Source organism: Polyodon spathula, chromosome 24, assembly GCF_017654505.1.
Source record: "Polyodon spathula isolate WHYD16114869_AA chromosome 24, ASM1765450v1, whole genome shotgun sequence".
Taxonomy (NCBI): domain Eukaryota; kingdom Metazoa; phylum Chordata; class Actinopteri; order Acipenseriformes; family Polyodontidae; genus Polyodon; species Polyodon spathula.
In genome coordinates, this window is record NC_054557.1 from 7245151 (window position 1) to 7271747 (window position 26597).

General features: G+C 38.8%; 3 protein-coding genes across 5 annotated transcripts in view; 2 read left to right on the forward strand and 1 right to left on the reverse strand.

The window, feature by feature from the left end:
* Positions 1-121: 121 nt before the first annotated feature.
* LOC121299160 (endonuclease 8-like 1) lies at positions 122-4964 on the forward strand. Its single transcript, XM_041226746.1, has 6 exons — positions 122-1748; positions 2059-2178; positions 2435-2546; positions 3818-3937; positions 4432-4616; positions 4781-4964. Exons 1-5 carry the CDS (start codon positions 1294-1296, stop codon positions 4558-4560), a joined length of 936 nt encoding a protein of 311 aa, XP_041082680.1. The 5' UTR covers positions 122-1293; the 3' UTR covers positions 4561-4616; positions 4781-4964.
* An 8525-nt stretch (positions 4965-13489) lies between these two features.
* LOC121298769 (gamma-secretase subunit Aph-1b-like) lies at positions 13490-18241 on the forward strand. Its single transcript, XM_041225978.1, has 6 exons — positions 13490-13783; positions 14372-14542; positions 15786-15859; positions 16408-16530; positions 17235-17362; positions 18000-18241. Exons 1-6 carry the CDS (start codon positions 13671-13673, stop codon positions 18165-18167), a joined length of 777 nt encoding a protein of 258 aa, XP_041081912.1. The 5' UTR covers positions 13490-13670; the 3' UTR covers positions 18168-18241.
* Positions 18242-23110: 4869 nt separating this feature from the next.
* LOC121299149 (carbonic anhydrase 12-like) overlaps positions 23111-26597 on the reverse strand; it is a 33228-nt gene continuing 29741 nt past the window's right edge. For 2 of the 3 annotated variants that reach the window (XM_041226722.1, XM_041226720.1), the window contains one exon: positions 23111-25065. In XM_041226722.1, coding sequence (XP_041082656.1) covers positions 24981-25065 — 85 coding nt within the window. In that variant the 3' untranslated portion in view covers positions 23111-24980. The remainder of the gene's footprint in view (positions 25066-26597) is intronic. The other variant, XM_041226721.1, reaches the window with a different exon arrangement.

Here is a 26597-nt window from a genome sequence, read left to right on the forward strand (position 1 = left end):
TTATGATGAGACACATCTAAACCCGCCCTCTGACTGCAACTACCCCCTATCATTTCTGTAGTTAGGATAGTTAGGAACGGTAAGGTCTCTCTTAAATTTACAAAAAGGTGTGTTTTAAGCCCGGACGTATGTACATACATACAGTAGGTATTTATAAGCCAGCATATTTGCACGGTGCAAAGACTTGCCATGACGGAAAATGCATTAGATAAATAATACAGTATCTCGGAATTTAACTCTGCATTGCACAGTTACGCAAGTGTTGTATAACGAACTATTCACGTGTCTTTTTGCACAGAGTGAAACCAATCTACTATTTGCAAGACAATGTTGGTTGTTTCACACATTAAGTAAAAGAAGCCGCAACTTTCACCCACGACATATCAGATATGTGTCTCATTTTGAATTCATAACAGCCCGTTATGCAAAGTATATAGACTTTCAAACACCACGCGTATTTTAAGTGGTTGTTTTATATAAGACAACACGTATTTCTTTTAAAGCATAACGCATTATTTATGCTGTTGTGTGAGTTGCATCTCTGTGTACAATATGAGAAATACATATCTAGCACTAGGCCACCCTTTTTTGTGTTACACAAATAAAATGCACAGCTTCTTGAGTTGGACGTTTGTGCAAATGTTGCAGATACTTTTTTAAATCCCCAGTAGGGGAGAATTGTATCACAGTACGGTCCGTTACATTTGGTTTAGTACTGTCTGTAGATTTTATTCTGCAGATATTGAATATAAAAAAAAACCCTGTAAATACAAAGTATTCTGATTGCTGCTTTAAGATAATGCCTGTCAGAATAAAATTTTGTTTTGTTGCCTTACAGGTTATAGTACATTTGAAAATAAATGTAATTTAGGAAAATCTGAAACAGTTGTAAATTACAGAGTCATGCCTTATCAGTGTGTAACTATTAACCCCCCCCCCCTGCAGTTAATGTCAGATGTGCCAATAGAATATGTGAACAGAGTTCAGGGGTACCGTTTAATGGTTCCACTCTGGTACAAGTTGTATTTGGTGCATAGGCATGTTTACAAGACCTCTGGGGTTCACGCAAGTGCTTTTAAGCTGCTGAGTTCTTGGGGTGCTGTTCCGTCCCAGGGTTAATCCAGTTGGTTTATTTCTAATGAAGTGCTTTAAGCTCTTTAGGCAATTGATTTTCATGTATTTATTGCATCTTGTAAAACTCTTTGTGATGGTGTTCCACTATGAAAGGCGCTATATAAAATAGATATAGATTGATTATAACTGGATTTCTCCAAAGCCGCCCATCTCCCCAAGATGCCTAAGGGACAGGAGCTGCATCTGGCCAGTCTGTTTGTGAGCCTCATCTGTGCTGGGGTGGTGTTCTCTGGACCAGTGGAGAAATCTGAGGTCAGTAAGAATAGCAAGGTCCCCTTCACCTGTGATGCCTACTGCATCACAGGGACCTCCCGGGGCAAGGAGGTCCGACTGACCCTGACCCCCATCAAGGAGGAGGGGGAACCTCAGGCCAGTCCTGGGGGTAAGGCCTGCCAGCCCGTGCACATTGTTTTCCGGTTTGGGATGTCAGACTTCTTCCGATTCACTGCTGGGAGCGAGATGCCCAAGCACGCCCACCTGCGCTTCTACGCCAATGAGACGCCTCGGAGAGCGCTGAGCTTCGTGGATGTCAGGCGATTCAGGAGCTGGGAGCCCAACGGGGACTGGCAGACTGACAGCGGGCCCTGCATCATGTTTGAGTACCAGAGCTTCAGGTAAGGGAGATGCTGCAGATATCCTGTCCAGGACTCGGGTAGATGGAAACCTATTCTCATATAGCAATCTCACATGCAGGTAAGATACAGTATCTTAATTCATCATTATAATATAAATACATTATGTAGACATAGAGTAGGTGGATGTGACTTTATTACATGATTTACAGAGCTGTGAGTTTCTCCAAACAGCTCTGCAAGTGAGAGAGTGCAGCTCAGTCCTGACTTAAACGCCCCCTGTCTGCCATTCAGTTTGCCAAATGTGCTGCAATGTGGTGTTGAGATAATATTTTGTCTCTGGTCTCTGCAGGGCTAACGTGCTGTCAAACCTGTCGGATCGAGCTTTTGACGAGACAATCTCTGAAGCGATGTTGAACCAGAACTTCTTCAATGGGATCGGGAACTACCTGCGAGCCGAGATACTGTACAGGTGTGATGTGAAGATTTACATTTATTATAAATCACAAAGCCACACTCAGCCAATCAAAACGACAGATTTCAGAACATCATTTTGCCTGGCGTAGTGCACAGTAGACATTAGAACTGACAACAAATCTAAAGACAGGGATAACGGCATTACTCTGTATTGTGAGTCAATTTGTAATGTCTTTTTGTTCGAGTATCTTCTCGTTTTGCACTTTGAGTGATGGTGTGTTGCCAGTTAAAATGTGCCTATCCCTTCATAGGCTAAAGATCGCCCCCTTTATGAAGGCAAGGACTGTCCTGGGCGGGCTGTTTCCAAAGAAAAGGGAGTTGCCGGAAGTGAAACCAGAACAAGGGCAGTGCCAGCCACATCAGGTTCGAGAGTACAGACTGAGACAGAGTGGGTCTACACTGAAAACTGAATATCTAGACTTCAAATTACAATGTCCCACAGCTCTGTAGTTTATGCTGAAGTGTAATTACTTGGTCTCATTGGATCCCTTGGATCCCTTGGATATATATTATTGTCTTGATTGCTAAACTTGTATTTGGGTAAAGCTGCTTTGTGCAGTCGAGCGCACAGGAGACTAAACTGTGTTTATCAAGTATTATATCCTGCTCACTGGTAAAAGCACGGGCATATGGTGTTCCGTGTGAGTCACTGTCACAAAGACGGCCGGAGTGGGTGACGTCAGACCAGAAACAGGACATAAACGACAGAGAGAGGTGGAGTTTGGTGGAGCTGAGTGAATAGTTTCGCTCAGCATTTAATAAATAAACAGAACAGAAAATAAACGGTGGTAACAAACAAAAACACAGGACACGGCACTGGTAGCCAAAATAAACAGACAAACAAAATGGACTATCACTAAACAAAACACGGTGAGCTTCTATTTTTCTTTTATAATTACACAAACAACCCAGAGTGGGTGAAAACATGCAGCTTTTATGCAGCTGTACCGTGACTCGAGTGCTAATCAATCATTCAATTGGAGTCGCAGTACAACTGCACATGAATTAATAAAGTGAAATTCCCCGTGCTCACATATTATTACTTTTTACTTGCACGTGAAGTGCAGTGCAATCCACGTGCCTAAATATAAATATACACCCGATATAGACCCCGTTTATATCCCCTGTACCAATGACTATACACCAACATTAACACACAACACAAAATACACACAGGGGCAGGCACTTTGCCACAGTCACACAGTCAGGGGAGTGCAGGTTCGCATCATGGACTGTTTCTCTTCATCGTGCCATAGAGGACCCTACTGGCCAGATGCCAAGTGAGCTCTGGTGGACACCTGCAGGGCTGGCCTTTGTGTTTTTGGCCGGTAGCTCGTTGACATCCGCTCGAGTTGCTGGGTGTAATAGAGGAAATAGGCTTGGTCATGGGATCAGAGGACACCCAGCGAACCTTCCGTTTTCCTGAGCTCCGTGGGGAATAGCTGGGGTGAGGGAACATAATTGCCCATTATAAATTAGGGAGAAAATTTGGGGGTGGAGGGGGGTATAATTGGGCAATCTAAATATAAATAAACAAACATGCCATACCCTGTTTTAAAAGTGTTTACTACACTAGTTCCCACTAAAAGGACAGATAAGATCCTGTGCTAGTGCTGTTTTGATTCCTGTTACAGGCGGTAAGGGGTACGATCCCGAGAAACCAGATGATTACGTTCCAGGCCTGGCTGCAGTGTTACTATGTCCCAGGGATGAAGTCTCTGAGAGATCACAATGGCAGGACCATCTGGTTCCAGGTAACAAACTGGGTTCACTGACCAGTTATGACATTAAATGTACTGAACTGCTATTTTTACAGCAGCATTAAAGATGTGCCAGTCTGTGATAAAGATGGTTGAAGTTTAGCAAAACCTTATTGCAATTGAATTCGTCACTGTTTTTTAAATTTATTTATTATTCATTTAGTACTGTACGACTGTAAAGCCACTATAAGGCAGCAACATTTCATCAAGTTGATATAATCATAACCGTGGATGAGTATTTCAACGACAGGCTTGTTTATTGGTTTGCTTTTTTCAGGGAGACCCTGGTCCCTTGGCCCTTGTTAATAAAGATGCATTATTGTTGGCAATGGAGCTTTGTATGTAGAACTTGTTTTAAATTGTTTTAACAAACACAACCCATTTTTAAATCAAGTAATATAGTGGCTTATTGAAATGCAAAGGTGGGCTTAGATAAAGGTTTGGGAACCCCCCTTGTTTAAGCACTGAATTTTCTTTTGTTTCTACAGCAGGGAGTCAAAGAAGAGCCACCAGCAAAGGGAATTAAAAAAGAGAAGGGAGGTGTGCAGAAGAGAGTGAAAAGTCATGATGAAAGTAAGAAGATGAGAGAACAAGAGAAAGGGCTCAAGGAGCAGTGAGGGGAGGAAAAAGAAAAACAAACCAGAAAGGAAGGAGGACACTCCTGGGACAGCAGGTGAGGGAATGGGTATTTCCAGAAAGGCACAGTGAGAATAACTTTTTGTGGATTAGATGCTGTGCAGTAGTCACTGTCTTTGATCTGGAATCATTTTAGTAAATCTGAATTTTCCTTTTGTTTGATGTCTTACTCCACTTCAGTTGTTCCTTCTTCTGTCCTAGTGCGAAGGAGGCAGTGTCAAAGCACGCGGACCAAGTCTGAGAAAGACAGCTAACACACAACTAATCCCATACAGGTGCTTTTTATCATGTAACCCAAGGAAGGGGTCACTTTTAAATCTTTTGTAGTGTATGGATTATTTTATAGAATATTGTGAAAACATTAAAGTACTGCTAGAGAAAAAAATTAAACAGACTTTAAATAAAAAATAAAATTACAAATGTTCCTAATTGGTTTGTTTCTTACAATGCATTGGTTTACAGAAACCTAGTAAAAGTTGATTAAAAAAAGGACCAAATTATATGTCATTTTTATTAACATTTATAAAAATCCAGGTACATAGATTTAATTTTCAATTTTCACCAGATGTCTGATTGCAGATTCATTTAACACAAGAGCATTATTTTTACTTAAAGGGCAAGTCATTTTTGGGCATTTAAGTCTTTAAAAAGTGAAATTTACAGATGATAGAGGTAAGATGAATAAAGATTTAAAAGGTTGGCATAATTAAGATCCACCACTCTTTAGATTGTTAACGTAGAACTTATTGGGCTTCCTCAAACCATTTAAACATGACATTACTTATTGTAAAACAATACATAGGTTTTTATTCAGGTTTTATAAGTGTGTTTGGGTATGTGGGCAGTTTAATGCAACACATTTTATTCCCAGTATGAAAATGTCAATCCTGGTGGATCTGTCACCTCTCTGCAATCAAAAGGTAATGTATTTATATTAAGGGAGGCACACTTTGCAATAGTTTAACAAAGGAGGTGCAGACCAAGCCATGCTTCTGTTTGAGTCAGCAGGAGGGAGATGATCTGAAAGGGGGTAGAGGTCAGCGAAGTTCCTGAGGCTGTGCTTGGTGCAGAAGGAGACGCACCAGGACATTCGAGGAGATCGCAACTAAAGGGCAGAAGAGAGAGTGATGGTGCATCTGCTAACTCACTATTGCCATCTATCTGGATGCAAATGGTATTCACATTTTGCATGTACAGCATAGCACTGTTCTGACTGCAGCATGCTCATATTGCAACAGAGACGTAATTAAAAAGTCACAAGCAGTTTACAGACTACTCAGTGTAATTAGATCTCTAAAACCACCAGTCCAAAAAAGGCACAAAACTGCGTTTTTACTGTCCAAACCTTGATCACTGTGCATTTTTCATGACCTTCTGTAAAAACATTTACCTGTGTCTGACTGCAAACGTGTCGAGATCAAAGTCTCCCAGTCATCATCTACATATCGCTAATCTTTATATAATGTGACTGCTCAATTCTTGTCTTTATAACAATAATATTCCGGAAAAAAATAACATCGAACTTTTGACTCAGTGTTGTATTTAAACTTCCAATTCTATGCACAGGTTTCTAATTTACACTGCAGAGAGAAATACATTTATTTGGAGTCTCTGGGAAATGATTGAAACTGTCACAAGAACATGTTGATCAACAAGAACTTATGAAAGCGTGCACTTCAGAACACCAGCATTGGGCAGTGTTATTTGAAACATAGTAGACTCTCTACTAGCTTCTGGGGCATCTCGAAGGGACTGACAATCTGGGTGAATTACATGGGTTAGGCAGAGACCAGCAAAATCATTGCACTTGAGACCTTAACCTGTGAAGGGCACTCTTAACAGCAGGAAGTGGCCCACTGTACTTTGAGACAGAATCTTGACTTGAAGCCACACTACAACTGCCGAGTAATCAGCAGAAAGTAAAAGGTAGGTAGCCAGTTTATTAAATGTTTTCACCATATTTATACTTGTTTGTTTTTTGTAAATGTTTGCTATTGCTTAACATTAGTGTCCCAGTTTTCCCCAGATTGTCAGTATACTCACAACAGCGCCTCCTTCAGGGGCAGGGAAGAGCAGAGCATTGCTGATGCAGAGCTTCCGTGAGACTCTAACATTCGCAGCACCAGGGCATCCTTTCTGTCCTCGGCCTGTCCATCAGAGAGCATTTCCAGGGCAAAGATGAAAGCAGAGAACCAAACACAGGGTGAGGGAAAGTCTCTTAAGGGGTGGGGAAACAATTACAAATTTCTAAGGAATGTCCCCTTTTGAAATAAATCCTTTGTGGGTCATTTAGTATAATTTCTGTAATATTTTGGGAATTTCCAACCACAAAATCACCCTGCAGGAAATCATGCTACATTATTCCACAGTAATGGTCGGTCATTATTGCTTAAACCATTTCACAACATGCCACTCATTGCTAGATTTAAAGATATACTATTATGGCCCAACTACAAAAGGTACAAGTTCAGCAGTTTTACCAGTGCATTAGTTTACAAGCTAGAGAGATGTCGCACCCAAAGAACCAAAACAGGAGATGCATATCTATAACCTCTTATTAGGGTTGAGATCTGATACTGAGATTTATTAAACAGTGTCACACTATTTGAAACAGGATAAAGCCTCAACTGAGTTCTAATAGAGCTCCCAGAAAGCACTTCATTCTTAAAATGAACATCTTCTTCACCCTGACCCTATCCACTAACAGTTTCAGACAGTCACCTGTTTTATGGTTTCTAGGATGACAGCAGGAGAGCTCAGAGAAAATGCTAAGCCTTCCATTACATTTGTGTTCTAGACGATAATGTTACATTTTATTTGTTCACGTCAAGACATGGCAGTATGACGGGGAAAAGGGAATGTCCAAAACTTGTGGAAACCCCAGACTAAGACGTTTCAGTTGCATCTCATTTGTAGCTTCAGCGCTGTCCTATGATCTTTCTGTGTTACAGGTCTTGTTCTTACCTCTATATGGAACTTGACATAGGGACACCGAGCATCCAGGACAAGCTCCTGCAAAATGGTGCGCTTCTCGCCGATTCAAGGAGAATTTCACACTCAAACCCCCGGAGGTCACCACTTCAACTGGACGTATGACCCCCAAAACAGGCTTCCTAGGAGGCAAGGCAACCTTGAATGAAATGATCACTGTGTTAGACCATAGAACCCCCACCATTCTACCCAGTGTCTCTACAAAGAGTTTACATTGTACATGAGGGATGGAAGATCATTTCTCAATTGTGAATCTGTTCTTTAGGGAAGCTGGACTGGGGCAGCAAAGTCTGTTTTCCATAAACAGAACAGCCAGTTAAGTCATTAGAGATTAGAAAGCTAGACAGTGTTTTGGAATTGAAGTAAATATCTGGGTTCTATTTTTAGGTTACTGGTGAAGAACCAAACCATACCAACACTCCCCTACCTGGTCTGGAGGTGGCAATCCATCACATCCCAGTACAGGGAGACAAACTGGTTTCCAAAGCAGCTGTCCGCAATAGTTTCCCCGAAACCCACAAAAGCAATACTTTGACAATCCTGTAAAAGTAATGGTGCAACCCTGTTTATCAGCTCTGCTACTAAAACCAGGCCGCCTGCTAGTGAGGTCTGTTCAGCCTGGCAGTGCTGTATTAGTGGTGCAGGCTACTCTTTGGCTGGAAGTCCCTCACCTCTGAGTTAACCACACAGATTGATGCCACATGTTCTGCTTTATCCAGTCACCCATAAGATCCTGTTCTGCTTGACAATGGTGCAGTCAGCCAGTCAATACATGGTATTGTTTTAGTCAACAGGGGTAACCTTGAATCTTACACATGCATAAGTAGCAATAGCTATAGGACCTGCTACAGTATAAAATTCATGCAAATATAAAAATTACTGCATGATTTTATAACCTGAATGTTGTGTAACTTGTGAAAATGCTATGCTCTCCAGCTTTAGTTATCCCAATGAGGGAACTACTACTGATGAATGGCAGGAATTTTAGACACTCCACAGGCAACAGCGCCCCCTAGGTGCAGAATGTTTTTTACACTATATCTGAATATCATTACTAGGGTTGGAGTTACCTGAGTGGACACAGATACAGGGCAGTCTGGTTCAACAGATTCTGTCACTGCAGCGATGCCAACACTCAGCACCTTCACCAGTGCTGGAAGAACGGGAACAGACAGAGGCCCAGGCTATGACAGTGTACTGCTGTACTAGAGTAAAAGAAAAGTGACCCCGGGCTGGATGCATATTCCAATATTTCTAGAGGTGGCCCAGGCTAGTCAGTAGTGTCTTTGCATGTTTTCCTAATGGAAGTGCTCAAAAGATAATGTTTATATGACCTAACCTATGCAGAGAATATGGAGTTAGTTATATTAAGGAGCAGCAGTTTAATTGAATAAATATTATTGTTTCCCTTTAAAACACAGAAAATAAAAACATCCCTGCCTGTGGTAATTAGTAATGGTTTCATTTTAAGATTAAAATAAATGCAATTAAACTTAATTCCAAAGGCCTGTAATATCTTGAACATGCAATTTGAACACAATTTAATAGTGCATTTCTTGTATTGTTGTACCAAGTGTTGGCTCAGCAGCTCCCCCTGGCAGCTGGATCACTTCACTATGCTCCCATGGCAGGGTGTTCAGAGCCAGGCTTGGGCTCCCCTCCTTCCCCTCAGCAACCCCTTTCTGTCAGAAGGAACCTACAGGCTTCCTGCAGAAGCTCAGCCCCAGCACTGCAGATCTCTGGAACAGACAAGTGAGAGCTCAGTGATCAGGTCTGCTCAGGAATATCACCATTCTTAGACAACAAGTGTTGAGAGCTCGAGCATCGCGTTACTTCTGGATAGGACGCTGTCCAGCAATTTCTCATTTTAGAATCCATCTTGCATTCTAAGGGAAAGTAATTCTCAGAATTCAGCAGTTTCATTTAGTTTTAAAAACACTTTAATTTTACATACATAGTACAGTACTTGTTTATAAACAGAATACTCCATGAACCTTCATGATGTGCTGTGGTCATTCGCAACCATCTCCTCTTTAGATGAATTTAAAGTATTTCAAAGCCACAGTGGATGTACCAGCAGTTACTATTTGGGCAAATTAAGAAAAATGTTCAACCCAGTCCTGCTATAGATAGAACATTAACAACATTGTGGGGGCACCACCTCACTTAAGACTTGCTTGCTCATTAAAATATTTGGGAATGTATTTCAAGAGAATACACCTCAACCACTGACTTACCCTGGTAGTACTTCAGCGCATCCTGCATCACCATCTCTATACAGGTGCCAGGAATCACACCATGAAACTGATTAAGAAGCAGGAGTCTGCAATAGGAGAGTAACCTGTTAAGATAAACTGAACCTGTAGCAGGAGCCAATACGAATCCAATAATCCTGAACATTTGGAAGGCAAGATGAAACTTCAAAGCAAAGATCTCAGTGAATTGGACCAAACAGAAACGGGTCCTAATAAAAGGGACTTCACAAATTCTTCACAAACTGTCTTTTACCTTTATACCATTTCCAATAATCAAGAATTTTAAAATGGTACAACAATAAAATAAAACCACGGTGGAGCCAGCTGCTTCAGAGTGTGTCTGCAGTAGTTTCAGTTCAGACCCCTGGGTTTACTTCCAGATTCTGTACAGCCTGTCAGCTGGATACCTGTCAGCTTGGGTTCCTCGATAGAGCCAGGCCGCTCGACACCTCAATATCATGGAGCAGAGTCTCACACTGACTGTTTCCCTTCTTTACCATTTAAGACAAGGCTGTGCACAGCAAGTAAGGAGATTATATAAACCAACATGGCCTGGTTAAAGTAAGAGGCAAGTATTTTTGTAGGCAAAAAAAACAATAGAATAAAATATTAAAATGTCCAATTGTATTGTATACCTATTTATACACAGTATAAGATGCTGTAAAGGCCTGTTAAGTGTGTGATTATATATAGTAAGGTCATGTAAGGTGATGATCCTTAAATTCTTTTGTACCACCTGCACTGTAGTACAGTATACTGAAGAATGTGTAGGGCCAAGTACAGTACATCTCTAAAATACCTTTGAAAGGGCAGTATGTATTGCGGTCATTCCACATCAAGTGAACAAGGGAGGTCGCTTACCTCATTGTCTTGCTTCATGTTACTTATTGTTCAGAACGAAGCCTGTGCAGGGTATGCTTCCTAGCTGGTCTCTGATAGCTACCTGTGCTTGTATAGTGCAGTTGTGCAGTTCTAGGAATAGTTCTCCTGTCCAGGTGCAAAGTAATGTGGAGTCTGCCTCCAGCGCTGAGAAGAGCTGGTCAGGGCTAGACATCTGGACCCTGAAGATCAGAGCACACATTCCATCAGCTGATGAATGAATGGAAATACCTCCCTTACACTGCAATCCTTCAATACCGCTGCAAAGCCACCAGAAAACCAAGAACTACTCACGTCCTCCACTTTGCATTTCATCCTGTACAAGTCCCCAGGGGGGAAGTGAGTGAGAACCTGTGACCCGTCCAAGCCTTCCCAGAAAAAGGTGCTGAAAATGAGATGTTCAGAGGTTAGCATTTCCAATGCAGTATAGACAGGTGAATTATAGCAGATGTTTCTGCACAATACTTAAGTGCCTCATAACCCAGCGCAATTCTTGGTAAATTCATCTTAAAGCTGCAGATGTATTTTGAGTTTGCTGGTCTTATCTCTCAATGCCCCCCAACTTCTGTTTTAAACTACGTGGAGTCCCCTTGAATGGGAAAACATTTAATATGCCAACAAAAACATGAACTGGACACTATAGACCAGGGACGTCCAACTAGTCCTGGACAGCCCCAATCTTGCAGGTTTTATAGGGGTCTTTACATCATTAATGGCTAAAGACCTAACTCAGTCACGGAATTTTACAGAAATGTCTTGGGCTTGAAATGAGTCCAATATTGTTGACTTAGGCATCAAACTACCATGTCCACAAAATGGCCCTAAAGACTATTGAAAAGTTCCTCTAGTAGCCTAAGACATATACCTAAGACACCTTAAACCAGCAGGTCCACCACATGGGAACAGAAAAGACCCCAAAAAGATATTTGAGTCTATCTTAATAACAGAAGTCAAATTGGAAAAAAGGGCTTGCCAGTAGTCTCATATTGATAACTTGTCCAATTTAACAAATACAATGGTCCTATAGTTGAGTACACTGACAAAATGAAGTGTATAACCACCTCTACAACTAGGTTACTACAGCAAAATGATACCGCTATTATGCTAACGCAAAGTTCTTTAATGTGTACTGTGCATACATGGTTCCGAAGCTGTCTCCAACATTGGCTAGCTGGAAGGTCTCTCTCAGCCTCGTAAAAGGGGATTCTCTTTGGAGTCAGGAAAGACAATAAAGACTCAACAGGGCAGCTGGAGCAATAGATTCTAGAAGAGAAGAAACAAGAAGAGAACATTTGTTTGAGATAAAAAAAATAAAAATTAATGAACAGTCCAAAGGTAGAGCAAAGGTTGTGCAGACTGCAATTCCTTGCTTATTTCTTGCACCCCGGGACATGTCAGACTGGTGTCACAGGCTGACGTCAAACAGAAAACAGCCTTTAAATTCAATCTCTACAACCTGAACAGTTTAAATCTGAACCAATACTGTTTCAGTTATGACAGGCTGATGACAGGTGTTTGGTTGGCGGGTGCTTCCATATCCAGTAATGCACAAATGTCTTTAAAGTCTTTAATGTATATATGTTCCATTCTTGAGAACAGACATGACTGCAGTTAATCATAGAAGAATATAAAGTGTTATCAGTTACTGCTCCAGATTTTTTGGAACTTTGGAATCTGATTGCCCCTCAGCCTAGTACCCTGTTATGGCAAACCATGCTATACAAAAAAGACACAGAACCCCTTGAGTATATGGACTTTAGTCTAGTCCAAGGTGCTGTATTTTGTTGTCACCTTTACTTGATCAACTTAGTTATGATCATAGATACCTACCACGTAAAATACCAAAGCATGTCATTATAGAATAGCCACGCTTATAATGCAAAGCATACCATTACAGTAATCAAGGCTGATGGGAAAACTCGTGAAGTTTACAAACACCTACAATAAGGTTTACATTTAAATACACCATTGCCAGTGTTTCTCTCCTGTTAATTAATGTCTTTATTGACAAGCTCTCACCTCCCTGTCAGGTTTGACATCAGAAATGAACTTCTCTGCCCGTTGTCCAGCACGGTCCGTCGGTTCTTTCTAACTTGATAGTGGTGCATGGTAAATCTGGAGAGAGCACGGAAATGCAGATGTTGGCGAGAGGTGAATGGACATTATTTACTGTGTTTTTCGAACCAACGGTGTCTCTGCCCTGAATTATGCAAAACATCAGCTGGCTCTCTATTTCCAGAAGTACTAACAATCACAATTGAGGATCGGGGTCCAGGAACATTCTGCAATACACGTCCTGTCGCTTTAACCGTGTGCAAATTACTAGATTAGTGCCAGCAAGTTTTATTGAAAAATAAATAATAATATATACTGTATGTGAAATGCATTTCTTATACATGTGAGATATATATATAATATATATATCTCATATATATATTATATATTATATATATATATATATATATATATAGTATATATATAAAGTTTTAAAAAGTTTATATAATTGTGTCTGAAGGAGGGAGAATAATTTTCAAAAAAGTGAAAGTTTTAACCTCAAAATTGGAAAATTCTACATAAATAGATGTATTTAAGGAAATTAATCTTTAATTAGAAATGGTTATTATTACTGATATATACTCTTATGAAGAATCAAATGACGTTAAATGCAGTTTAGTCAGGTTTGCGATCCAAGTGGGCACTGTTTTATAGATTAACCAGCCAGCGGTGGGTTTTTTTGGTGGGCGAATTTTCAGCTCGAACAGGAAGAGCTTCGATTGTTATGTTGCAGCAGTGAAGCAGAGGAAAAGGCTAGTGTTTTTTTTTTTTTTTTTTTTTTTTTTTTAAATCAGACATTTACGATTCTTATTAGAAGCAACGCATTAACTACTGTGCTTAGTTTGAGGAATCGTGTGCCTAGTCTCCAGAAAGACTATTTTTAAGAATTTCAGTTCTGACCCATCCCAGAAATGACAACATCAGTGTTTTTCGGCTGTACGTTCATCGCCTTTGGCCCAGCGATTTCACTGTTCCTGTTTACAATCGCCAGGGACCCTTTGCGGGTTATCTTTTTGATTGCAGGGTGAGTGTTTTGTTTGAATTAATAAAAAGGTCTGAAGCATTCATTATCCTTGCTTATTCGTGTATACGGCATATGTAATGGTATATTGCATGTACATTGCAGTAGCATTCTGCCTAACCCAGCACTGGCACTCATTTGCTATGTACAGTATACTGGTAGCTATAGGCGTGTAGTTTCTCCAGAATAATCTGCTACTACTATGAGAGTATTCTCCCTTTGCCAACCTCCCACACCGTGATTTGACATTAAATTACTCTAAAACACAATTACATTAATTCAGTACTGGAACAGAAACTAACTGTAAAACAATAATTGGCTCATTATTTACTTTTTTAATTTTTTTTTTTTTTTGTAATCCTATAGAAAAGACAAACCTAAATTAATATTTTTTTTTTTTTTTTTTAACTTCCCTTACTAACTAACACACTCAGTGGACGGTTAGTTGTAGAGCATTTGGAGTTCCGAGTTGTGCTGTTTTGGTTAGAACACTTGTCAGCCAGTGAGATTGCTCCTTTACTTCGGTCTATTTTTATAGTCGTATTTATTTTTAGAGATATCCTGACTTTCTATTTTTTTTTTTACCCCCAGGGCGTTCTTCTGGCTGGTGTCTCTGCTGCTCTCCTCCCTGGTGTGGTTCATCGCAGTTCAGATCAGCAACAAAGAGAATGCATCTGTTCAGAAAGGACTTCTCATCTTCGGAGTGGTGTTGGCAGTGCTGCTCCAGGAAACCTTCCGCTTCGGTTACTATAAACTACTCAAGTAAGAGAAATGTGACTCGTATTGGTAAATAACAGGCACTGATAACCACGGGATGTGGAATTCACACCATTCAACCTGCATGTCACATTTAATAAAATTGCATAAGAACATTACATTTGTAGTGGGAATGGATGTTCGTTGAGTGCTGTAGTTTTTCTGAGAATGAGGATTGACAAAATTCTCAGAATTCAGCTGTTTCATTTAAGTTTAAACATACTTTCTTTTCCATAATGGTTCTTTTTATATACACAGAGTGCTCCATAAACTGTGCTTAGTTCAGCTGTGAGCAATAACTGCAGTACACCAGTAATGAAGCTGAAAATAAAAGGTGTTCTATGTATGTTTTTGTTGAAAGTTACATTTGGAGATGTAGCATGAAAACAGACCCAATATAAACATGAAACAATCTATTTTAAGGATCGCTCTAAACAGCAACAAATCTAAATACTACTGCCCTTATAATATAAGGAAGGCATTCAGAGGATTGTCTTCCATCTCATTAGTGTAACAGTCTCTTATGTAGTGTAGATGGTTTTGTTTTTTCCATCACACAGTAGATTCACTCCCTGTGGAACAGATTCTAAATTGGAAATATTTGCTGTACAGAGCACTGAGGGATCAGCAGTCTGGATGAATGTTCTTCAAACACTGGAAAATGACAGGAAATGAATAGGAGATGTGCAGTGAAGTTGTTATGCTAAGAAGACTTGGTTTTTACCACTTTAAAACTCACTGCTTTTCCTAGGGGTGCTTTATTGACATTACAATATTGAAAATACAGTAGCAGTTAACCAGCTGAGTTTACCATGTGATTATCATGTTAGTTTCTTTAATACGCATGCCATTTCCTCCTTTTGTTAAATAATAATAATAATAATAATAATAATAATAATAATAATAATAATAATGTCTTTGTTTTTATATAGTGCTTTTTCATAGTGGATCACAAAGTGCTTTAAAGAGGTAGGCTGTGAACTGTGCATTATATACAGAGTCACTTACAATAGGACATTGATTTAACATCTCATCCTCAGGATGGAGCACAAGGAGGTTAAGTGACTTGCTCAGGGTCACACACAGTGAGCCAGTAGTGGTAGAGGTGGGATTTAAACCGGTGACCTTCTGGTTACAAGCCCTGAACTTTAACAACTGGACCGCACTGCTTCCTAAAGTGCTTTGTCTTTCTGTAGCCTGCTGCTGATTTCATTTTAGTCATTCGCATTCATTTTTTTTTTTGTTTCAGGAGAGCTAGTGAAGGTTTGATGGCTCTGAGTCAAGAAGATGCAATGCCCATTTCTATAAAACAACTGGCTTATGGTATGATGATCTATAATTGTTATAGGGAGATCTATTATATTAACCTTTATTACAAGAATCACTAACAGTACATTCATATACTATTTTAGTAAACACATCTCATAGGCTAGACCTGTTCTGCATAACATGTTGAAGTATGGACTGCAAACCCAAGTTTCATGGCAGAAAACTCCTAGCCTACTATAAGTTGACAATACATTTACACTTTTTGTCAGATGGGAGTGGCATTGTGATCTTTGTCAGAGTTCAGAGAAGTAATTAGATTTAGTGTAGAGGCTTCTATTGCAAAGCAGTTTCATCCACCCTAGTTTGTTCTTTGAGCTTGAGTAGCAAGTATGCACAGGTAACAATCTCAGAAGGGGCTATTTAAAATCCCAGTAAAACCTAGAGTAGCTAAAACTGCAATGCAGTCCGTTCATTCATTGGATGTGGGGAGAAAAAACACTCTGGATTAGCAATTTATAGGCAAGCAGTGTTGTATGTGTTTTTAATTAATTAACCTGCTTGTTTCAGTGTAGTGATGTGTGTTTTTCTGCACTTCTCCACAGTATCTGGCTTGGGATTTGGTTTCATGAGTGGGGCATTTTCAGTCATCAACATCCTGGCTGACTCACTGGGTCCAGGCACTGTGGGGATTCACGGAGATTCACAACATTATTTTGTATCATCAGGTAATAACAGTAGGATGTATTGCTCCTGAAATGTTAAGCAGATCAGTTTTTAATATCCTTTGTTCCACCAGGTGGAACTGTTGCACAAAAAAAAAATATATTGAAGCTATTTGACAAAGAAGATACAGTAATTGGTAATACAGGTGGAGAAGGCTCAGTATTTTATTTTTCACTGTTCAGATTTACATAGACTTGTGATCTTAAACGAAATAATACACGCAATTCAGGGTGCTGATTCTCACCCCGCTGCATTACCAATGAATGCATGACCATTCCTATCCCCTACTCACTACTCTGTCATATATATTTTTAATGCTGTTGATTTTATTGTGATTTTGTTTTGTTCCTCAAAAGTATACAGCAGACATCATTAAGAATAAGGGAAATTAAACAAAACAAACTTAGAGACATGTATTTCCAGAATGATAATATTAGAAAAGAAAGCTATTCTAGATTAATTTGCCAATATTGAGTCACAGGTGTGTCATGCCAGATAAATAGCTACAGTGCTTAATCAGAGTACCAGGAGTAATTCTGTTGCTTCCAGGTTGTTTGAGACAATTCTGTGTAATGTATGACATCAGCTGTCTGTGAATCTCAGCTATCTAGGGCTATCAGTAAGATAACATTCATATAGTACAATTAGTCTTTAATAACCTGTGCTTTTCTGATGATGCTGATCATTTTGTTGCTGCACCTTGTAGCCTTCATGACAATGGCCATTATACTGCTGCACATGTTCTGGGGAGTTGTTTTCTTCGACGCCTGTGAAAAGAAGAGGTGGTGGGCTGTGCTCATAGTTGTTCTGAGCCACCTGCTTGTGTCGTGCCTGGTGAGTCTTTCTAAGAGGAAATCACTGTTGGGTTTTGTTGTTAAATTCCGGTCTCTGTCCTGGGAACCGTTCTAGTCTTAAAGGAACATTAGTCTATAGGTTGGAGCGGGGTTGAGCATGTATAGGCCCTATGGAACAGTGCTGAAGAAATATTAAAGGCAGTGTGACAGACTGGCTCATTTATTAGTCTTTCACCTGTGGAAGCCTGGGAGTCAGATCCCTGTAACACTGTATGCAGTCTGATTCATTTTAGTGCTTTTAGTAAAATTAAATAAACCTTTTAAGATGCTGGCAAGCTTGTTCAATACTAAATAAACCTGAATGAAAATGTCAAAGTGAGTGAGTTTAAACTGCAATACAAAAGGTTCCTGGAAGCAGCAGCATCTTTTCCATCTAAAACGTTTTCTTAATCTGCGTATTGCAAACTGATGTATAAAATCCAAGAACTAGAAGATCTTTAACTGAAGGAACGGGGGAGCCAGCTGTAATATTGCTAGCACAAATTAGATGGCAGAAAATGGATTTTTAAACCCATCGTTAGCAACCCTTTAGTTTAGTCCTAGGCTTGTGTTCTGTTATTGGAGATTGTTTGTGCACAATGCTAGCTGCTCATGTCTTCCTCGTTGCTTTGTTGTAGTCGTTCCTGAATCCTCAGTATGAAGGCAGCCTCATCCCAGCCTACATCGTTATGTGTGTGATGGGAATGTGGGCCTTCTCCAGTGCGGGCGGCTCTTTCCGAAACCTGAAGCTGTGTTTAACATGCAAGGATAAGGATTTCCTCCTTGCAAACCACAGGCCCAGATAACGCTGGGGATTCCAGGACACTTCTCACGAGAACTGTTTTGTACAAGGATGGGTTCAGTTACATCAACTCGTTGTTGTTTTTATGGAGGTGCTTTCTTTTACTATTCATTTTGAAATCAGTGACGTTTCCTGGCAGAGACTCCATGGAAACGCGAGCCAAAAAAAAGATCTTCTGATTAATTGCATTGATATTAATGTTTGGTTTCCTTGTTCCTGTTCTATTTGAAATCACCAATAGGCAGTGATATCACGTAATCACGATTTCTGATCCACCTTAATGACTACGTCATGAAAGGGGTGGGCACTCATTTCTACCAGCTTGCTTCCTTTTATGCTATACCCTGCCATTCGACAGATAAGTGCTGAGTATTTATTGGAAAGCCTTTTCAACAATTATTGTCATTTTAGTCCAGGTGCATTTATAAAGGAGAGATATACAGCTATGGCCAAAAGGTTTGCATCACCTTGAATTTTAAGGTTAAGACATTGATAAACAAATAATGTGAGAACATAATTTAACTTTAACATCATGAAGCCAACGAAACTACAAAATGATATTGCTAAAGTCTACCGGAAGCCTTAATAGTAGTACACTATTTCATGTTAGATTTCGAAATGACACATTTTTTCATTTTGTCAGTTTTTTGTGAAGTATATGGAAAACTGCAAAGCGGTATATAATTCAGTCTGTTAAGGTAACATTATTCAGCAGCTTTCATTCAGCTTTATGAAGCAAAATTAGTTCCTTCTAGAGGGTGTTGCTAAACTTTTGGCTGCAGTTGTACAGTATGTTGTACCTCATGACTTCTACTGAAACATTTTCTATGGAAAGATATGGCCAAGCTTGCTGATGAACAGTACCACGGATTTTAAACTATAAAGCAATCTGGGCATTGCATTCACATTTTTCTCTCTCATTTAAGGCACCTTATAGAAGCAAGCTATTTGCATTATTAGATAGTATTGTATTTCTAGGACACTGACATGTATTTAAATGTTTAATCCAGTTGTTAATAAGATATTCATTTGATAAACAAAAACGAAACAGCTAAGTTCTATATATATCAAGGGTGCTTCTCATTTTGTGAAATTTCTCCTTTTGAGTTACAGACTGGTGCTTTTAAATAGGAAGCTTCACAGTCTTACCATGAATGCGTAGACCGCTTTAGATTTGCTCAGTAGCAAATGCAGTTTTCAGGGCCCTTTTTGTGTGGCTATGTGACTGTCGACAGTGATTTATTACTTGACCTACAGTGGTAATGACTGGGATGGAATTAGTGAGAGCTGCTGCGTGATATCACTTGATAGAGATTTCTTTACACTGACAATACAAGTGAATATAACAACTTCTCCATATATTGTATGTTTGAGCTAACATAACAGCACAGTTAGGAACCAAACGTAATAAATACTAGAAGTACTGCTGAAGCGGATGCATTCACTGCACAGTTCTGACTGTTCCTACATAACTGGAGGAATTGAGATAAAAACAAACTGTAAAGAAGTTCTCTGGCTAACATAACAAGATACTGACCATTTAGTTTTTTTTTTAATAGTTTGTAGGTCACTATTAAAGGGTAAGTTGGTTTGCTAATGAAGCTTTCCCTTTAAGCATAATCGTGCTTTTCTACTTCAACCTGTTTTTAATATAATGAGCCACATTTTAAGCTCACACAAATAATGATATTGTGTAAAAGCATTACTTTTGCAGGTGAATACATTTCCACTACAGTTTATAGTGTGCTGTTAGCCTAAGCTTAACTAAAATGTAGTACTGACCACTGATAATATTCGTAGCAATCCAATAATAATACCTCAGAGCTTTTGATCAATTTGAACTGCTGTTCTGTTCATTTTGAATCTTTATTTGCACTTGTTTAAATCAAGCAAACCTGTGTATAGCTGCTGTACTTTCCAGCTTTTGCCTTGTAAAGGATGTATATATCCTGTTTGGAGTGGTCAAAGTGTAAAGTTACTAATTGCCACACGTGTTTGTTAATGTACGGATATCCTTCTTTGAAGTGTTTGCCAAATTTCTGATTTCTTTTTTTATACCAGTTTCTCTTGATGCTGCTGGATGTACCTTGAGGCAAGGTAGTTTGCCAATCTGCCCTGTCCTGATTTTAAACTGTAAAAGTAAAAAATAAATAAAATAAGATTGTGTAAAGCCTTTATTTTGACATTCAGGAGAATTTTTAATTTTTTTTAATTATTTTACTCATGTATCTGAAGACGCTGTGTTGTGTTATGTTCCTGGGTGTGTGGAATCCTCAGAAGAGCTGCAGTGACTGTGTTGCTTACAAAGGCTGCTGGACGATAGCTGCACAGAACTCCCATCTCCCAACATCCTTTGCAATCATCTGCTGTCAGTTAAAAATGACATCTCTCCCATGATTCCCTGCGGCTAAAAAAAAAACAAGAAACACTTATAAAATATATACTTTCAAAAATAGAACACAGGTTTCAAATGATGTACCATGATTTCTTGATCAACAATTTGAGGCAATACCATTAGCAATACCATAAGGAAGGTCGACCATACTGTCATGCATCCTTCCCTCTGCAGCAGTTTTCCATGGTCATCTCCTAGAAGTGTTAGGCCATTACCACTTCAGGTGCTACGGAGAGAAGGACCTCTGCAGAACCCGTGTAGAGTCTGTATAGAGTGTAACAGTCCTTATAACTACGGAACACGAAGTGGAAGACTTGAAGTTGTTTCCATTGAATTTGTAGTGTTAGGGTAGGATACACAGGCTTCACAGCCACGGTGAACACACAATTTATTTTAAAAATATAGAATGAATAAGGTGCTTTTCATTGATTTTGATAATCAGGTAAGTTTTTAATTATACCTTTATTGCACTTTTTGCATCATCAATGGGAGATTAAAAGTTAAGCAAGTGAGACAAATTTGATTATTAACCTCACCTTCAACACCTGTTTGAGCTTCCATTTAATAATGTGTGCGTGTGTGTATATATACAGAAAGAGAGAGCATCACTGCCCCCAGATTTGACTACCTGGATTAATTTGGCTCCAGTGAAAAACGTCACATTGATGTGCAGTTTATTGCATGCTATTTATTCTGCCATTTCTTACACATCTTTTACATTCATTGTTAATAATATTAATTTGGTTTAAAAACGTGTCTTTGGCTTATACCAAAGTTTTAAATTAGTCTTAGTGTAACCTTCAAAAGTGTCTAACAATAAAATTGTTTCCTTTATGTGCATTTAAAAAGTGTGTTCTAGTTTATTGTCTACTTTACAGTGTAATTCTTACTATTCAAGGCACCTGTATCTGTCCTGTCTGTGTTTCTGTGATTGACTTTGGTTTATAGTCAAACGTTAAAACATAATTAAATCACAGCTGACTTGCAGACTTTGTTGTTGTTGTTATAGTTATGGAGCTGAGCTGTGTAAAGCTCACATCACATTTTCACACAATCATTTCATATTGTCCACCTCTCACTGCAGAGATGAGAGATCTCCCCCAGCAGACCAGAGTCTGTTCTGTATCTGTGGCAGTCATGTATCATTTTGGTCACTGTGGTCAAATTCATAGCTCATTTCACAGTGAAGGTGGGCAACCCGTTAATAAGCACAAAACGGTGTATGAAAATTAGGTAAATAAAATGCAATAAAAGTTAAATTATGATGTCCACATCACACAGCTGTTGCAGAACAGCCTCCCTTGTAAAAACTGTAGTTCAAATTGGAAATCTTTCTGTCCAGCAAAACAAAGCATAGGGGAGTACAGGACTGTAATCAGTGCAGACACGAGGAGAGGGCTGGACTGTGGTGTTCTTAATAGAAAATAAAACGAGTAGAGGGCAGGGAATAAATGTATTTTAAAAAGCTGATAATGTGCCTTTAAAGTGTTTTGTTTTGCAGTTCAGAAAATAATTTCTGCTTTTTTTTTTGGCCCAGATTGTTTAGATGGGACAATTGTTCACCTTCGGAGAGCTCACTTAACTGCCTTTGGCAAAATGTGCAGTCTGACTGTATCCTGGCATGGACCGTTATTTAAATTTTTTCTTTGACCCATCTCAGAGTTTGTTTTTTAAATAAAAAATAAAAAAATTCTAAGAGGACTCAGGGAAGAAAAAAAGTAGATTATCTGACAATATCCAGTAAAAACCTCTCTGGGGCTTGAGCAAATGTTGAATATATTCTGAAAAGTGGCTTCTTCTTGAAGATAGGTTTGGTTTGTCTAAAAGTAATGCTTGAACTACAGCTGCAGGGTAAAAAGCAAGTCCCAATCGTACCATTATGTAAGTTTTAAAAATAATTTCGATAGAATAGTTTTGCACAGTAAGTAAGGGATGAACAGTGATAAAACCAGAAGCACTGAACATATAAACTCTAATTCACCACTTTGAGTTGTTTATTCCACTTGAAACATTTCTAATTCAACTGATAGTTAACCCAAACCAATAGTTTAAGCGCAGTACAGAAACCAGGACCAGAGGACAGCTGGAAATTGAGTGTAGATGGACTTAGGACAGAGAGAAGGAGACACTCCTTCACACAGTCAGTGGTGAGAGGATGGAATAGGCTACCTAGTCAGGCAAATTTCTGCAAGACTCAACTTGACAGCAATCAGTCAGCTACTAGGAACCGGACAAGCTTTGATGGGCCAAATGGCCTCAACTCGTTTGCAAGTTACATTCTTACATGTGATATTCAATCAAAATGTCATTGATATCCCACCTCATCTTAGCATTAATCCATGTTAGTCGATTAGAAATGGCATTGACTTGCATACTTTAAAATGTTGACTTCATAGAAATGTTTTTAAATGAAGATAATTGATTTATGTTTTATACTGAAATAATAGTTAACAAGATACTTTCAACAAACATCAACACAAGACGAGATCTCAAGTCAAAATTCATCAAGGGTTATTCAAAATGTGCTCTACAAATGCAACAGCTCACAACAGTTCATTTTCAGCAGTTTTATTAGGCTTTACAATGCCATTTAAAAATCAGTATACACAATCAATCACCATGAATGACATTTATAGAAACTACATTTGTGATATTCATATTGTACTGGCACTGTTCCATCTGCATAACAAAGTGGGTTTATAACACTCCAAACTAACTCAACCATTAAAATGCTATCCTGAGTGCATTCAGAAAGACGAAACCCATAGCACACACTGTACACCATGCAGAAACCATTTCACCCAAAAAAAAAAAAAAAAGCCAGCTGAAAATTGCTTGGAAAACACATGTGGAGCAATATTTAACATGTTTTTGTTATCTCATTATATTTCAAACAAAACAAACATTTCTCCTACGTTGATTATTGCAGGATTTTCCCCAAACGTGTTTTGTTGTCAATAAATAAATATGTAAGATAAACCATCAACTATTAATCCAGCAGATGGCGTGCCTAATAGTACAATCCAGTGTATTTTGACTTCTAGGAAAATATAAGGTCCACTTTAACCGGTCACAATCGAGTTAAAATGAAAACCTGCAGAACCTGTATGCCGACACTGTCTAGTAAGTGCTGGCGACACAAAATGATCAACACCTAATCTATCTATAAAATACCCTGCACCGACTAAACACGTTCAAATATATGTACATATGAGCTAAATACACTGAAAAGAAGAAAATGAATGAGAACTTTCAATAATATCATATAATAATACAGTAGTATATTAAACTGGAGAATGTGATTGCAAGTATATTCCTATACTTGAAAAGTAACCATTCCTTTACAAAATTATACATATACATTTATTTTTTTTTAAACAGTCATTAATTCACACATCTCACAATTCCTATGAACTGATCAATGAGGAGTCTGTGTCTGTTGCCGGATGTTCCAGAAGGGAGCCTTGCTATGCTACTGCTGAAATGAGAAAACCAAGGACTACATCAGAAAAGTGATAGGAAAGCAAATATATTAAGCAGTGCTTTGTTTGCAACATGCAGCAACAATCCAAAGCGACTTTTCTCCAACTCATAAACCCTTTTATTAGTTCTGTTCCAACAAATTGCCCTCCCTTTAGGTCCAAGCCTGCCACGTTTACACATTTTTTACCTTAAACCACTGAGATTAAACAGTTTACTTTTTTTATGTGCCAAAATTCACAAAACAAATGAAACTGGAATCTAGAGAGAGCTGCTCATGCAGGGAAAGTCAAACTAAAATTGTACGATTCAAATATACATTGCCAAACAATGCAAGCTCTCACTATTATTCTTACTTATAATTATGCACGCTCAAGGAATTGAAGTATTTAACTTGATTAATTGGGTGTCTGAAGCTTCCACGTTTAGTTTAAAGAGTTTGGAAACTGCTGAACTAAACGGAAGTGTGTTCCGATATTCTTAATACAGGTCAACCTGCACACCATGCTTAAAAGAGGATCACACTGCATTGTGCATGACTGATCTTTCCAGAGCACAGGTGTGTAACTGAAAGGGTAGCTTTAAAATAGCAACTTGGTAAGGCTCTGAAATATCAGAGTTATATAAAAGAATGCATTCTTCTTGTTTAGAAACACTTTGTGTATCATTTTCTGCTCCAGTCATCTCAGCCTGATGCACTTTGCAAAGTTTAAAGCCACCCTCAATAAAGTTCTTAGAAACGTGTCTTATCTCTTAGTGTGGCTGGTACAGCGCTTTTGTCAAAGCAAAGAGAAATGCTGAAGTCATATCTAATGTTGGAAAAGAAAAAAGTGTATGTGGTTCTAAGATCCCCAGTGCCTCTAAACAGGTTGGTCTTCATAGCTGATGCTTCAGTGTGCACAGTGTCAGGTGGGTTTCATTCTGAAGGGCAGTGGCTGGGTCTTATACTTTTGAAGCGTCCTCCTCTGTGCTGGCTGCTGGTTTGTAGATGACCGCTTTGTTGTTTTCTTGATTGTTTTTTTTGCTTCTGGGAGAAAAAAAAAAAAAAATCATAATAAGAATTACTCAAGTACAGGACTACTGACTGGCGCAATAGGAAGGTATTAATGAAAATAAGTTATTTTCCAAGATTTTGATTTTACAGATTCACTTTTTTTGCTCACATGCAGTCTCAGTGTCCAGTATAGTGTTGTGTTTTTTGGTGGAGCTCAATTTGAATGTGTTTTTTTTTTTTTTTTTTTTTTTTAATTGTTGCTGTTGTACTGTGTGTGAATCACCAGGAATATTACTGTAGTACCAGTAAGAACAAAGTTTGGATGAGTCTCGATTGGGGTCTTCACAGCCTGATGAAGGCTAGGATTGCCACTACGCGTTGGTAGTCTCTTTTGTTCGTTTTTTTAGAACATGCTGGTTCTGTGTTCTATTTTTAATATTCAGTTTTTGGATATGCCCCATTAATAAAGGTATTTTACCTATACGTTTGTAAGAGTGCCTTGATTTTTGGTGATTTGCCTGAAGGATTAATTTGAATCTCTACGAAAACAATGGACTTACAGGTATTTTTTCACCTAGATTTCTTTACTAAACATTTGACCCTTGACTCCAAACAGCACCTTTTTTTATAATATGAAGATTTGATATATTATTATCAGTTTAAACCAAACAGCGTTCTTGGTTCTTTCTTCATTTTTAACATTGCTAGAGACAAAATGAAACTACCAAGTTGCAACGAGAGGAATGTCTTCAGTATCACTGCCATGTCCAGAGGTTTAACAATGTTTCATTTCTACTGCACCTCACTTGTAATGGAGAGTCATGGAACAGTGCAGCGTACCGGATATAAAGAAACTGTCAGAAACAGAGTGATCTTAATCATTCACATTAAACAGTTGTTCACAGCACACAACCTATAACACAATATTAAAATGCAATACAAATTCCATTCCTATAGTGCTGTTCAATAAGTAGAAGTAATGCCCTGATGGGATCAGCCCTGTTAAGATGGTGTGAATTGAATCCCCATACAATTCTAAGCTGCAGCAATTCTGAGTTGCAGCAAAATCAACTGAGTGATTCAGACTTTTAACCAAGTAAGAATGAGGTGTCAGCAATGGTGCATGAATAGCGTAGTAAAAAACGTTCTCGCTGTGGTATTTTCTGATGAAAGAGATGTGCTAATGATGGTGTCTGCTTTCCCGTCCCTTGGGACTAAATGTAAAGAATCAGTGAACATCAGTGAATCATTCAAAGGGAGGTACCACTCACTCCCAAATTCTCTGCGTCATCAAACCCTTGTCCTTATTGCAATGACTCATATAGTGTGTTTAATTCCATTGTTGATATAACCACTAGGTTATTTGAGCAGCTCTTGAATGGGCAGATTCTCTTTCACCATAGACATAATGTAACGCAAGCTAGATCTGCAACGGGTCTGCTTATGTTCAAGAGCCTGCATCATTTAGTGATGTGCTACACTTAATCACTAGTTGGCACTGGCTCTAACAGCTACTTTGCTGATCTAGCCTGCGTTACATGTCTATGGTGAAAGAGAACTAGAAC